Source organism: Protopterus annectens, chromosome 6.part0, assembly GCF_019279795.1.
Source record: "Protopterus annectens isolate FY-2018-M chromosome 6.part0, PAN1.0, whole genome shotgun sequence".
Classification (NCBI taxonomy): domain Eukaryota; kingdom Metazoa; phylum Chordata; order Ceratodontiformes; family Protopteridae; genus Protopterus; species Protopterus annectens.
The window spans coordinates 724,919,344-724,934,208 of record NC_056737.1 but is presented as its reverse complement, the minus strand read 5'-3'; the positions used below and the strand labels follow the sequence as shown (position 1 = coordinate 724,934,208).

Sequence of the window (14,865 nt, the reverse complement as noted above, 5' to 3'; positions counted from 1 at the left end):
CTCCCTTTTTTTGGGCTCACTCAACTCCTCTACCCGACCCTACTCCCATTTCCACCCACCCGCGCTGCTCCTACATTTAACATACTCTAACCAACCCCCTCACTACCATTGACAAACAACAACACAGCTACCCCTCCACTCCCCCTAACTCAATTAACCAATCTGAAGACAGCCCCCATTCCAGTCCCCCACAAAGCTATTCTCCACTCCCCAATACCTTCCCTGCTAATCTCTACTCAAATTACCACTCTGTTTAATTGCTAGCTTACCCCCCTTATCATTCCTGGCTCTCCTAAACATCCACTACTGCTATTAAATACATTATAAATGATTCTACTCTAAACTGTATACAACACCCCCCTTCATAACATGCTGATTTTACATAGCACAATCATCCTAACTCTTAATGTTTTAACCCACCTAACATCTTACCATATAGAACTCCTACTCTACCCCATATTCTAAGCACAACATATCAAACCCACAACAATCACTGCATCTCCAACAGTCTTCAGTTGCTCCCAAACCGAGCTGGCCTCACTTAAACCACTCCCTCAGCTAACCTACACAAGCACCTAAGCAACCCCACCACATTCCTGTTTAACAACAATAAATTATACTAAACCTCCCCAAAATAGGTACTGACTTGTTCATATTAAATCTTAATGTTAGAAGCATTCTAAACAAAACACAAGAACTCCATGCCACCCTTGCATTATACTCTCCAGATAATAGTTGTCATCACTGAGACTTGCATTAAAATGAAAGTTGGTGGCAATGAAATAGTTCCTCCAGGATACAACATATACAGGAAAGGTAGAACATCCAAAAGAGGTAGAGGCATTGCACTACTATCCAAACAAAACCTTACACTTGAAATCATTGACAACAACCACAATGCAGTACTACTCACCAGAGTAAAAAAAGAACCTAATTATCTGTTCCTATATTCCCCCTGGCAACAACACCGACACACTAGAATCCATTCTACAATGGACAGAAAATTATTTCTTACAGGAGATTGTCATACTGGGTGACTTTAATATCAACTGGCCCACATTTAACTCGCCACACCCTACAGACCTCATTAATCTCCACAAATTCACCCAAAAAATGCAACTAGGTTAGACAAAGCCACAAAGTCCATCCTGGATTGGATACTTGCAAACCAACCACTGCTATCATATCACTCAGGCATTCTCCCTGACTCTTAGTGATCACCTCCTAATATTTATCCTCTGATGTCCTGTAAACCCAAGTAAAACATCCTCTTATCGGCACATTGTATTAAAAAAAATTCAAACCCTAAGACTGTCAGCACCTTCAAACTCTGCAAATGGAACCTATTAAAAAACTTCCCCCTAGACACTGCCATTGATTATTTTAACACTACCTTTTTTAATAACATGGCCCCCACTAGAACAGTAAGAACTAAGACCCATTACACATCTTTGCTTACCCGAGAAATTAGGACACTACTAAAAGAAAGAGATAAAACCTGGGAAACTTGGGTCCACAACAAAACTGCTATAAATCAACAAAAATACCTTGAACTAAGAAACAAAGCTAAAAAGCATATCAGACTTGCCAAAAATCACTACAATGAAATACAATCTAAACATAAAAAGAATCTGCATACATTTTGGAATGCCATCAACAAAATTTTGCAACCTGGCCAAACTACAACCCCCCCCCCCCAATCTACCAATAACGCCATTGAAAATATTGCTATCCAGGTCAACAAATACTTAACAGAATCCAGAACTGCCCTAACCAATAAAAACTCTCCAACACCACCACCAAACTTCTCCTCCTTAACTCATAAAAACAACCTCTTCTACCTGCAACCAGTTCCAACTAGGACTATATATAAATATCTTAAACCCACTAACCTAGCAGCAGACAACCTAATCAATTGTTCCATATCTGAGCAATGTGTCCCAAGCAGCTGGAAAATATCTCACATAATATCAGTACATGAAGGTGGAAACTCATCTGAACTGTCAAATTACCAACCAATTTCCATCCTATCCCCTTTACAAAAATTCTTGGAATGTGTCCATACTCAAATCCTAAATCATCTCTTATCCACTAATCTTTTAGCTGACACCCGACATGGCTTTTGCCCAAATCACAGCACTACCACAGCCCTAATCAGTTTCTCCAACACAATTAACCAACACCGGAATGAAGGTAACCTTGTATCCTCTGTCTTTCTAGACCTTTCCAAAGCTGTCTCTCATAATAAACTCTTAACTGTTCTAACTGAATTTAATCTAAGCTTACTCCACTCTTACATCTTGACAAGTAGTTTTGGAACCAGGTAAGCAAGCTGTCAAGTGGCAAAATAACCTAGCTTCTCTTCTCCCTGTTACTCTAGGAGTTCGCCAAGGCTCCATCCTTGGTCCCCTTCTCTTCAATTTATTCACTAACAACCTTCATACTGCCACCCTACATGCTACACTATTGCAGTACACTGACAATTTAACCCTTATCTTTTCTGGCTCTACTCTTGAAGAACTCCAAAAAAAAAAACACAGGAATCCTTCTCGGTAGTTGAAACATGCTATCAGGTGTACAGCTCATACTAAACCCAAACAAAACTAAACTTATGCTTTTCCACCCCACTAAAGGCTCGGAATCCAACTCCTCCTTTTAAAATAATATCTAGTAACAATACTCCTATTGCACCAGTCCCCCAAACTAAACTTCTAGGAGTCATAATTGATCAAAACATGAAGTTTAACCTACATATTGCCAAACAATAAAAAAGTTCACAAAAAATTGGGAACGCTATACAGATGCAAAAATTGCCTTTCTAATAATACCAAAACCACTCTTGACAGAATTAACCTCATTTCCACACTTCTCTGAGCATCACCCATACTCATCAATCTCAGTAAATCAGACTTAGCCAAAATAGACAAATGCTACAACAAAATAGCAAAGTTTGCAAGAGATTCAACCTTTAAGACCCATCGCTGCCAAGCCCTCGAACAACTATCGTGGCTAGAACTACCAAACCTACTCAGACTTAACCAACTTACTTTAGCCCACCCGAGTAATCTACCAAACTGAGAAAACCCCAGCTCTACAAGGCCTGTTAAGCCAATACCTTAACCAATGCTCACTATGATCTGGAAATGACCATTAATGATTTGCTTTTAGAAGTAAAAATAGTGTAGATGGCTCTCTACTCCAGCTATATAGCAAAAATCTGGAACACTGTACCACTTAATATCAGAACTACAACCAGCAAATTAATTTTCAAAAACCTCCTCAAATCTCATTTAGCTAGCTCATGGATATGTAACTTAACTGACCAGGCTAACCTATTTATGCTACCTTTTATAACCGTGCACCCTCTATAAATAAGTAAATCTAAGATGCTACACATATAATGATATCACCTACACCCCACTACAAAAGCAGTTTTTCCTTAGGAAGGCTGTTTATATATATATATATATATATATATATATATATATATATATATATATATATATAAAGAGAGAGATATATAGATATATATATATATATATATATATATATATAGAGAGAGAGAGATATAGAGAGAGAGAGAGAGAGATAGAGAGAGAGAGAGAGAGATAGAGATATAGAGAGATAGAGATATATATAGATATAGAGAGAGAGATGAGATAGATATATATATAGATATAGAGATATATAGATATAGATATAGAGATATAGATATATAGATATAGAGATATATAGAGATATAGATATAGATATAGATATATATAGATATAGAGATATAGATATAGATATAGAGATATAGATATAGATATATATAGATATAGAGATATAGATATAGATATATATAGAGATATAGATATATATAGATATAGAGATATAGATATATATAGATATAGAGATATAGATATAAACTAGCTGTACTACTCTACATACAAGTATATAGGTCCAATACTACTTTTACTAGTATTGTTTCTAAATGCTCCTCAGTACCTCCACTATTTTTCCATCTCTTATACAAATGACTTCCAGACAGTAACTCAATTCACAGAATAATGTTTACATAGTACTATATACTCAAATCATATGGTTACAAAAGAAGCAGACTAGTCAACAATGTCTTGTTTCACTTCTTACGCATCCACTGTTTACAACTGAATTGTCACTAAAGCATTCAATGATGATTTTAAAAATCAATTTCCCTCTTTTCCTTTTTGAATCTGTGTACATATTTTATGAAATGTTCTCTGTTTCTACTTGTGATTGTCACATGCTGTATTCGCAGTCCTCCTTACCTTTATGTTATGAAGTGCCTTACATATTTGTGTTATTTGTATTATTGTTAATGGAACTTTTCTCCCCGGGCCTCTGCTGAAAATGAGCAACCTACCTAGTTGGACTTTCTTGGTAAAGAAATGTAAAGTAAATAAAATAAAATAAGTGACACACACACCACACATACATACACGCGCAAACAAACACGTGTATGAAATCATGGTCATGACTAGAAATTATTCCTATATAATATAATATATATAATCCCTGTATTTCATCTGAAGAAAATGGGATTTCATTTTGTTGAAAAGAACTGCAAATCAGTGTCCCTGATCAGAATACTAGATTATTAGTTTAGGTTTTATCAGGAACTGACTGTGTAGCTGAAATTACATATTTAAAAAATTTTGCCAAAATGTTTACATTTGTTATTTGCATTGTAGAATGGTCGGCTTGTTACGGCGGTGTCAAACAACACTGTTCAGATCCACACATTTCCTGATGGGGCTCCAGATGGCATCCTTACCCGATTTACAACTAATGCAAATCATGTTGTGTTCAATGACAGTGGGACAAGAGTTGCTGCTGGATCTAGGTAATAAGAACTGATTAAGATGGAAATATATGTAGGGTTTTTAAAGCAAAACTTAATTTTCTGTTGAAGCTTCCATGTAGCTTTTAGAAAGCTTAGTATTCTCTTCCTCTTGTATTTGAGGCTAAATACAGTGTTGAAAGTCTTCATAGAATCCATTGCTTTCTGCTGCACCAGTTGTGATTTTGTTTGCTGCTTTTATCACTTTTACAAGGCTGGGGATCTCTGAAGGCTGTACTTGTACAACCAGGAAGCCAGAGTGATTGGAGGTTGTTGAGTAGTACTTGACATGCATTGCCTGTTGCTACATTTCTCATACGTACATACAGATATTTCAAGCACGGGCATTAATGCCCTAATAGCTTGCCAATATACCAAAACAGTTGTTTCATAAATGCCTTGGATGTTCTTAAAAATATCTAAACTAGTGCTTGCTTCGATGTAATTTGATAGCCTATTCCTTGTGTCAGCTGCTGTCTGAGAGTTGATTAGTACAATTCTCATTCCTATAGAATCTTTTACATAGGTTGCCTGATTCTGTACCACATTTTGATAACCTCAAACATTCCCAGTAGTTCTCTCTCTAAATGCCCTATATACCTGAAAAAAGGGTTTTCTGTATGAAGCACTGTACAAGTTCATTTGTTTTAGTCTTTCTTAACTTAACTTTTCATATCCATGGATGCCCTTGGCATATTTCTGCTGTACTCTTCCTAGTTTTCTCATAAGGTTTCTGTATCGTTACTCTATACACAAGTTTGGGTGTAACGTAACTGTCAAACAATGACTTAATCGTTTCCGATTTTCTAGAATTTATAAATCTTTTTTTTATACAACCTATAGTTCTGGAATAATTATTAACAAATTGCTTGATATGATTAAAAAAAAAACTCAAAGCTGGTTCTACCCATATACCCAGGTCTTTAAATGAATCAACAGTTTCAGTCCCCTTCAGCTTCTACAGACCAGTAGTCTGATGACTCTGAAATTTCTGATTATGAAAACATGCCGTTATCTGCCTATGAGGATTCAGATGCAGAGGAATCAATTCCCTCTGCCTCCCCTCCAGAGGATTTTTCTTTTGATGAAACCTTGCTTACCATATGAGAGCATTTCCACTGGGAATGCCAAGACTATTCTCAGTCCAAAAAGAGACTCAGAGAATTTCTAGAGCTGCCTCAACACAGGCCCTTAGCAATAGCCCCTGTCCTGGATGTTGTGGATGATGTTTTTATGGAATCCAGTCTTACTCCTGACACTTTACCTCCTGCCCCTAGGAAACCAGACTGGTACTAGAGTACCTGACACTCACAAATTTCTTTTCAAGAATCCTACTGCTGACCCAGAGATAATTTCCCAGGGGCCCAAACGTATCAAGGCTCCTACAGCCAAGAATCCCACCCCTTTGGACAGGGAGTCCAGAGCTTTGGATAGATGGGGTAAGAAGGTATATACCTCTGCAACTCTTGCTATTAAGGCATTGAACTGTCAGTTTCACATGCTGAAGTACCAGCAACATATTATGGAACTTATTAAACAAAACGTGGCAACCTTTTCAGACTGTGCAGAAAATAAAGAATTGCAGGAGCTTATGCACTCTGCAAGGCGAATCAGCAAGCATACTTTGCAATGTGGCTTTGACGCCCTAGAAGCATCTTGACGGGCAGCTGTCACTGGCTCTGTACTGAGACGACATGCTTGGCTGAAGGAGCAGACCTTGCCAGACTATGTCAAATCAAAGTTACTGGACGCTCCTTTGAATAAGGACTGTTTGGCACCAAAGCAGAAGAGGTTCTTAAAAAGATGGAAGAAAAAGCTAAGTCTATGCAGACTGTTAAAGAATTCTTACAAGTGCAATCCCCTACATTCAGTAGGCATTGCCCTTCCAAACACTGGTCCTTTCCAGCCCCCTCCAGGCCTTCTCAAATCAGACCCAGGGGAAACAGACCACCCAGACTTCAGTCTCAGCTTATGCAGAGATCTAAGCAGTGGAGTGCCCCCACCCCTAAAGCAGGGAGTGGTAAGCCACCTCTTTACGGAAAAAGCTCACAATGACTTCTTTACTCCACTCCCCAGCCCTGCCCAATTGCTTGTGCCCTTAGGAGGAAAACTTACCCTTCATGCGAAAAACTAGATGCCTATCACTCAGGACTGGTGGGTCCTCAACATTGTATCCCAGGGGTACAAATTTTATTTCCATTCACTGCCAACCCCAAGTGGGTTTCCAGACCTTCCTCTAAACCAGTGGGCAGAGGCTCAAAACCAAGTGCTTTCCCTGCTCAATATCAGAACTATTCAGCCGGTTCCAGTAGAACAGAGGGGTCAAGGATTCTACTCCAGACTCTTCCCGGTACCCAGGAAAGAGGGCTCTTGGCGCCCAATCCTGTATCTTTCCATTCTTAATACCTTGCTGGTGGTACCAAAATTCAGAATGCTTACCCTACAACAGCTTCTTCCTATGCTAGCCAAGGATGACTGGTTAGTCACCCTAGACTTAAAAGAAGCCTATCTGCATATCTCCATAAGGGAGTCATGCAGGAAGTATCTACGTTTCAGGGCAGGGTCTGTGCATTATCAGTTCTCTGCACTTCCCTTTGGCTTATCTACTGCACCCAGAGTATTTACAAACTGCCTGGCTCGCGCCATTGCATACTGCAGGCAGAGAAATATCCAAATTTACCCATACTTGGATGACTGCCTGATTCAGGCAGACAGTCAAGAATTGCTGCTACAGCACCTGACATTTGTGAAAAACCTCACTTCCTTGGGGTACACCATGAACGAAAAGAAATTAAAACTGGTACCCAGTCAAAATATTGTATTCCTAGGAGTAAGCTTGGACACAATTTCCAAGATGGCATTCCTCACCTCAGAAAAACAAGTCTGTCTGACAGACTACTTCAAACAAATGTTCACCAGAACCCAGCTGTCTGCAAGAAAAATACTGCAAACCCTAGGGTTCATGGCCTCATGTATGCTGCTGATTCCATATGCAAGACTGCATATGAGGAAACCCCAATGGTACTTAAAAAGCCTTTGGTGCCAACATTCACAGGACTTGGAAACAAATTCCTATCATACCCTGTCTAAGGACAGAGTTCCTCTGGTGGGCAGAAGCATGCAACCACAACAGGGGGCTGCCATTTACTCAATCCCAAGCTGCCCAGTCCCTAACCACAGACTCATCAGAGTATTCCTGGGAGGCACACATGGACGGAATATGTATTCAGGGGCCACTGGAGCCCAAGTCAAATTCATCTGCACATCAACCAAAAGGAGATGCTAGCTGTACAGAATGCCCTGACAGGTTTCAGATCCCTAATCTTTCCAGGACAACTGCTAATAAAAACAGGCAACACCACAGTTATGTGGTACATCAACAAGCAGGGGGGAACCCATTCCTACCCACTCTGGTAGCCATGGCCCTGCGGAACACTGCCTTGAACATTCAAGTGCATCTGCAAGCTCAATTCCTGCCAGGCAAACAAAACTTACTGGCAGATGACTTAAGCAGAAATCGCCTAGACCCACATGAGTGGCAATTGGAGCACAGCACCTTCAACCTTCTGATCCAGAAATGGGGGGACCCCAGAGGTAGATCTCTTTGCCTCCCCCTACAACCACCAGCTCAGCAAATTCTGCACCAGGAATCCTCACAGGAGGGCCTGGAAAGTGGATGCCCCATCTTTTCTGTGGGTAAATCTCTCAATCTGTGCCTTTCCCCCTCTGCCCCTCCTTTCAAGTGTATTACTCAAGATAAAACAGGACAGACCAAGGACAATTCTGATTGCCCTGGACTGGCCACACCAGCACTGGTACCCACTCCTGTGCAGCCTGACATTGGTGCCACCCTGGCACATACACCAGAATCCAACCTTCCTCTTTCAGCAGCATCCACAACTGCAAACGCTAAATCTTGCAGCCTGGCTTATTCCTTGAATTCTTCCCCAGCGACCTTAAGCAAACAGGTGCTGGATGTCATTCTTGAAGCCAGAAGAACCCAGTACAAGAAAATCCTATGCTTATAAGTGGAAAAGGTTCTGCTCATGGATTCAATCTAAAGGAGAGGACACAACACTGTCCTCTTTGCCTCTTATCCTGTATTACTTGGCAGATCAGCCATTTCTGCTCATTACAACACTGAGCCTCCTCTCTTCTCACACGCTGTTATCAAATGGTTCATGAAGGGGGCAAACAACTTAAGGCCACCAAGGAGAGCACCCACCAGTGCTTGAGACCTTAACTTTCTACTGGAAAAGCTCATGCTTCCCCCCTTTGAAACTGTTGCATCAGCAGAGTTAAAATTCCTCTCTTGGAAAACAGCCTTGCTTCTAGCCATCACTTCAGCTGGAAAAGTGTCTGAGCTACAAGCAGTGATGGCTGTGGAACCTCATCATTATTTTCCATGCTGTCAGGGTTTCCCCTCAGAGTAGCCCTTCCTTTATGCCGAAAGTGGTGTCCAATGTGGCTCTCAATCAATCCATCCATTTGCCAACTTTCTTCCCTAATCCTCAAAATAAAGGGGAAAGGATCCTGCACTCCTTGGATGTGCATAAATAGCTCAAATTCTACCTTGATAGGACTAGGCCCTTCAGAAAATCTGACCACTTCTAGTCAGCTTTGCAACAGGGGCAGAGGGCAAGGCCATTTCAAAACAAACTATTTCCAAATGGATAGCACACTGCATCCATTTCTGCTACAAGCACCATGGGAAACCAACCCCTCAGGGGGTCAGAACACATTCCACTCTGGTAACATCTACCTCTACAGCATTCCTTAGGGGAGTCCCTACCAGGGACATCCTGGAAGCTGCTACCTGCAGTTCTATACCCACCTTCACTAAGCTTTACGACCTGCCTATCTTTTCCAACTTCAGGGCAGGTTTTGCAACAGCAGTCCTGCAAGGCATACTAGCCAGCCCTATCTCTTCTTGATTGCCTCCACCCTTCTTCAGCTTTGGGAATCTACCCAAGTGTGATGACTGCAACAGTGAAACACGAAGAACATAGTACAGTTGTGTACACCTACCATCAATGTAGATGTTAGAGTGTATTCACTGTTGCAGTCCTGGTTTCCCTCCCTCCAGCCCCCTGTTTTTTTCTCCCCCCCCCCCATCTGTGGCTATTACTAACCCCCTTCTGGGGTATTGGTATTTACTTTTTACTGGTGGTGTTTTCCCCACCATAACCTAGCTCCCTATTTGGGGGGCTCCTGACATTTGGGGCAAGAAAAACTGATGCAATGGCATCGGCTGCCTGTTTTTATACCCCCGATGACTTGACTGCAGTCCTGGAGTGACAGCATTCGACGCAGATATACTAAGTCTCTGATATTCGGACCGACTGAGGGTTACCTGCAGGCAGATAACCCAAGTGTGATGACTGCAACAGTGAATACAGTCTAACATCTACATTTATGGTAAGTGTACACAACTGTACTTTTTTCATCCACCTTTTCAGTTAGTCCATTAAAACATGAAATAAAAACAATTTTTGTGTAGCACATCTGTAATATGTTGAGACTCAAAAGTATGGTCATTAATAAACGACAAGGTATGGTTCTTTAAACTGATGTCAAATATTTGTTTCACAGAATTAAAAGAAGTTGTTAGTAGAGGCACAATAACTACATTAGTGCTAACTGTAGAAACAAGTTGAGCAGGGTAACCACGAGCTAAAACATGTCCTCAGTTTGACTTTCCAGTACATATTGGTCATCTTCAGAAACCGTTTTAGCCAAATGTATATATTGCCCCTTCGCAATACTTGTTTTTTGATACTCTGGATAGTTACTCATGTAATGTAGCAAACTAGTGGAGTACGTAGGTTTTCTGTACACAGTACTTGACAATACATTGCTTGCTAAAGTCCTTCGAATTACTAACATCTAAGTTAATGGTTTGTTCATCAAAGGAGAAAGTGAGTTTTAAAAGCTATGTTGTTGAGTTTAAATATTCAGTAAAAAGCTCAATCTCATTACAAGGTCTGTCCCAAACAGTAAATATATCGTCCAGGTACCTTGCATATAGTTTCCAGGGGACTGGTGTAAATTTGTTGAACAAAAATAATTTTTCCTCCTAGACAAGGATGATGTTGGCAAAGATGGGGTCGCAAGAAGGTCCCCATCACCACCCCTTTTGTCTGTTAAAAATGCTGACCTTCCAAAAACACAAAGTTATTCTTGAACACTATTTCCATGAATAAATTCAGAGTGTTAATGTCATTGCTGTCCAAAGAAGTAGATAAAAAATCATGGAACCATTTCAACCCAATGGAATGGGGAATTATATTAAACAATTCCACAACACTGACAATAAGAAATGCATAGTCCTTGGAATACCCCAAGTCTTTAAGCTTGAGCAAAAAAATCTCAAGAGTCACCACATAAGTAAGTAAAGGGTTCCAACCATTCCTTCAGCCTAAGGTCAATGTATTTAGCCAAGGGGTGGGTTTTTGATCTAGCATTAACAATGGGTCTCATTGGTGGGTCAGTGGTGCTTTTATGAATTTTTGGAATTCTGAAAATCGAAGGCACCACTGGATATTTCACATATAAATAATCGAACAACTCAAGTTTAATTTGTTGTTGGTCAACAAAATCTTTTAATAAACAGTCAGTCTTCGTATAGGCAATGTGTATAAAGTTAAGAGAAACTTCATCATAAAAATTACTGCCCAAAACATAACATTCCATGATTTTTTATCTGAATCTACTTTGGACAACAGTGATATTAACACTCTGGATTTATTCATGGAACTAGTACTCAAGAATAACTTTGTTTTTTTTGGAAGGTCAGTATTTTCAACAGACAAAAGGGGTGTCGGATGGGGCTTCTTGCACCCCCATCTTTGCCAACATTGTCCGTGTCAAGTGGGGAAAAACTATTTTTGTTTAACAAATTTACACTAGTCCTCTGGAATCTATATGTAAGGTACCTGGACGATGTTTTTGTTTGGGGCAGACCTTGTAATGAGAGAATATTTGATCTCAACCACATAGTTTTTAAGATTTATTTTCTCTTTTAATAAACCATTAACTATTTAGACATTAATATTAGCAGGCAATGTATTGTCAGTACTGTGTACAGAAAACCTACGTACTCCCAACAGTTTGCTACATTACATGAGTAACCATCCAGAGTACCAAAAAACAGGTATTGTGAAGGGGCAATATATACGTTTGGCTAGAATGATTTCTGAAGATGACCAATATGTATTAGAAAGTCATAAACTGAGGGCATGTTTGTAACTTGTGGGTTACCTTGCTCAACTTGTTTCTACTAGCATTAATGTAGCACAAAAAAGGACGAAGGGGTTATTATGCCTCTACTAAAAACTTTTTAATTCTATGAAAGAAATTGATAGCACTTTAAAGGAAGAAAATAACCATACCTTGTCCTTAATTATGGAACATACTTATGAGTCGTCTCATATTATAGATGTGCTACACAAGAATTGGTTTGTTTTTTTTTTCCTCATGTTTTAATGGGCTAGCTGAGAAGGTGGGTGAAAAATCACTTGTATATCAAAAGGGAAAATGTTTTAAAAATTATCTAGAACATGGGTATCACTTAGCTGGTTTTACAAGCAACAAAAGAGATGGTACAGCTAAATGTGGTTTTTGTTCCCAATATAAAATGTTTGGGTTGGTACATGTGTCATGGTTAATCAAGTGAACATAAAAGCTTCTTTTTATTGCATCTGTAATACAAAGAGGGTTGTTTACCTAGCTATGTTTCAGAAATGCAATGTGTTCTATGTGGGTAACACACAAAGAAAACTGAAAGATCGTAGATGTGAACATTTATTGATAATTATGAAGCAAAATGTGAAGAACTCATTGGCTAAACATATTTTAAAATGTCCTGACCATTATTTTGTTGTTTTTGGTTTAGATTGTATAATAAAAAGTCCCATGGGGGGACCGGGGAAGATTTGATTGAAGAAATAGAATTACATTGGCAACTTAGGTTAAATGCCACAACCCCCCCCCCCCCACCACCACCAACTTAATGAGCATGTTTCCATAAGCAGTGTTTTGAGATTAAAATCATATATAGTTTGATTTTAACCTGACTCATTTAGCTTGCTCAAGGCATTTGTTTATTCCCATTTGTTTGGAAAAGGCTGCTGTTCTTTTAATTAGGTTTCTCTCTGAGATTTGTTAATGCTGATCATGTGACTTCCATGGAGTTTTTATTTAAACTATGTGTTCTTACTTTAATTGATTCGTATGCAGTCTGTAATGGTAACAGACAAAAGTACTTAATCCTTTTTATTGTTTTTTACTGTGTGAATTACTAAACTTTATAATTTTCCAAAGGCTGCTCCTGCTTCCTTTGGTTTTAGATATTTAGTAGTTTTGTATGTTATTCCCGGTTCTGGGTTTTTCTGTATGACTTGGGTTTTGCTACTCCCCTTACCCCTTAAAGACAGATTTAACAAGTGCATGTCTCAATCTTGAAGAATCTCTCCATACTTATACAACGTAGTAAATTATAGATATAATGATACTGTAAGTTCTTGTGGAAGTGTTCTTAGGCCATTATTACAAATTCCATTGTCTCCTTGTGCTTTGTTTGGATCACATTCCCATAGTTCTTTTTCAGTATAATCTAATTAGATTTTTAGTATCTGAGATTACCTGGACATCACTAGGATGATTTATCATCCCATTTGTGAAGCCAAACTGCTTTGCATAAGATTTTGTAAATATATCTATAATCGTCTGCATGTGAAAATGCATTTTAGAATCTGCACATAATTTATCAATTTGTATGTCTTCACTCCTTCCACATTTTGCTTATGTATAAACTGGATGTCCTTCAAGGATGCATCTGCAGTCCTTACAAATGGGTTGTCCTGTCGTCAGGCAGCCCTTCGGTCGGCCGGATTCCAAAGTCTGGGTCTGGCCTCGGCTGGTGTCGCACTTCACCCGACGTCATAGCGGCAGTTCTTCGGGTATAAAGGCATCAGCCGACGCCATTTTCCTCAGTCTTTCTTGCCGCGTGGCGCCCAAAGCAGAAGCTGTTCGCAAGTGCCGGTCGGTCAGAACCAGAGATTACTACTACCGAATACTTCTACTACTACCGAAGACTTCTAAAAAGCTAAGTACCCCGTTGGGGACTCTTTCTTGCCTCAGCCGATGTCAGAAAAAGTGAATAACTGTTTAAATTGTGGGAAACACTTACTGCTTACCTTGCTTAGGCCCAGACCACGACGTAGCAGCTTGTTTAGCCTGTGCTTCTTTCAACCGACGAACGCTTAGACGTCGGTCGGAATTTGCTGAAGAGTTTTTCGGCTCCGATTTTGCTTACATTATGCCGTCGGATCCTCCGACTACGCAAATTTCTAAAAAACGCAAGGAAAAGGACCGACACTCGCGGTCCGCGGTTTCGGCCGAAACCGCGGTTAAGCCAACCGCGAGTGTCTCTGTTTTGGCTGAAACAGAGTCCACGGTTCTTCCTTCGGCCAAAAGCTTGCCACTTACCGAGGCCTCATCCAGCTTGGCTGAATCTGCTACTGAAATCCCACCTGCTCTTGCAGGTTCACAGGAATTATCCGATACTATCCCTTTGGATATTTCTACCCCTGCACGTGGAGCTACTAGGCCTCCTGCATCCATGTCGATTAAGGCCTTTGCCAGGGCTAAAGCAGCAAAAACTACCAAAACTGTGCCTGCTAAGACCCCCTCTCACAGGCCCAGTTCTAGTTCACAAATGCTTAGTCTAGCAGAGGATCTCATTTCTTTGATCCGGGGATCCCAACCACATCCAGACAGGGCCTCTCACCCACCTCTAGAGAAGAGGACTAGAGTAGAGCCCCCTGAGCCAGTTTCTTCAGATGGCTCCTCTGATGAATCAGATAATTCAAACCCTCCAGAGGCCCCCTTTTCTCCTTATGAGGACTCTGATGCAGAAGACTCCATTCCTTCTGCCTCTCCGCCTGAGGAATTTTCTTTTGGGGAAACCTTGCATGCTATGAGGGAACAATTTCAATGGCAGG

The 14,865-nt window shown here is 40.2% G+C and overlaps 1 protein-coding gene across 3 annotated transcripts in view; it reads left to right on the top strand.

Annotated features, from left to right (window-relative positions):
* Positions 1-14,865, top strand: part of WDHD1 (WD repeat and HMG-box DNA binding protein 1) — a 2,322,801-nt gene that overhangs the window by 491,671 nt on the left and 1,816,265 nt on the right. For all 3 annotated transcript variants that reach the window (XM_044074408.1, XM_044074407.1, XM_044074406.1), the window contains exon 4: positions 4,713-4,864. In XM_044074408.1, the coding sequence (XP_043930343.1) occupies positions 4,713-4,864 (152 nt within the window). The remainder of the gene's footprint in view (positions 1-4,712; positions 4,865-14,865) is intronic.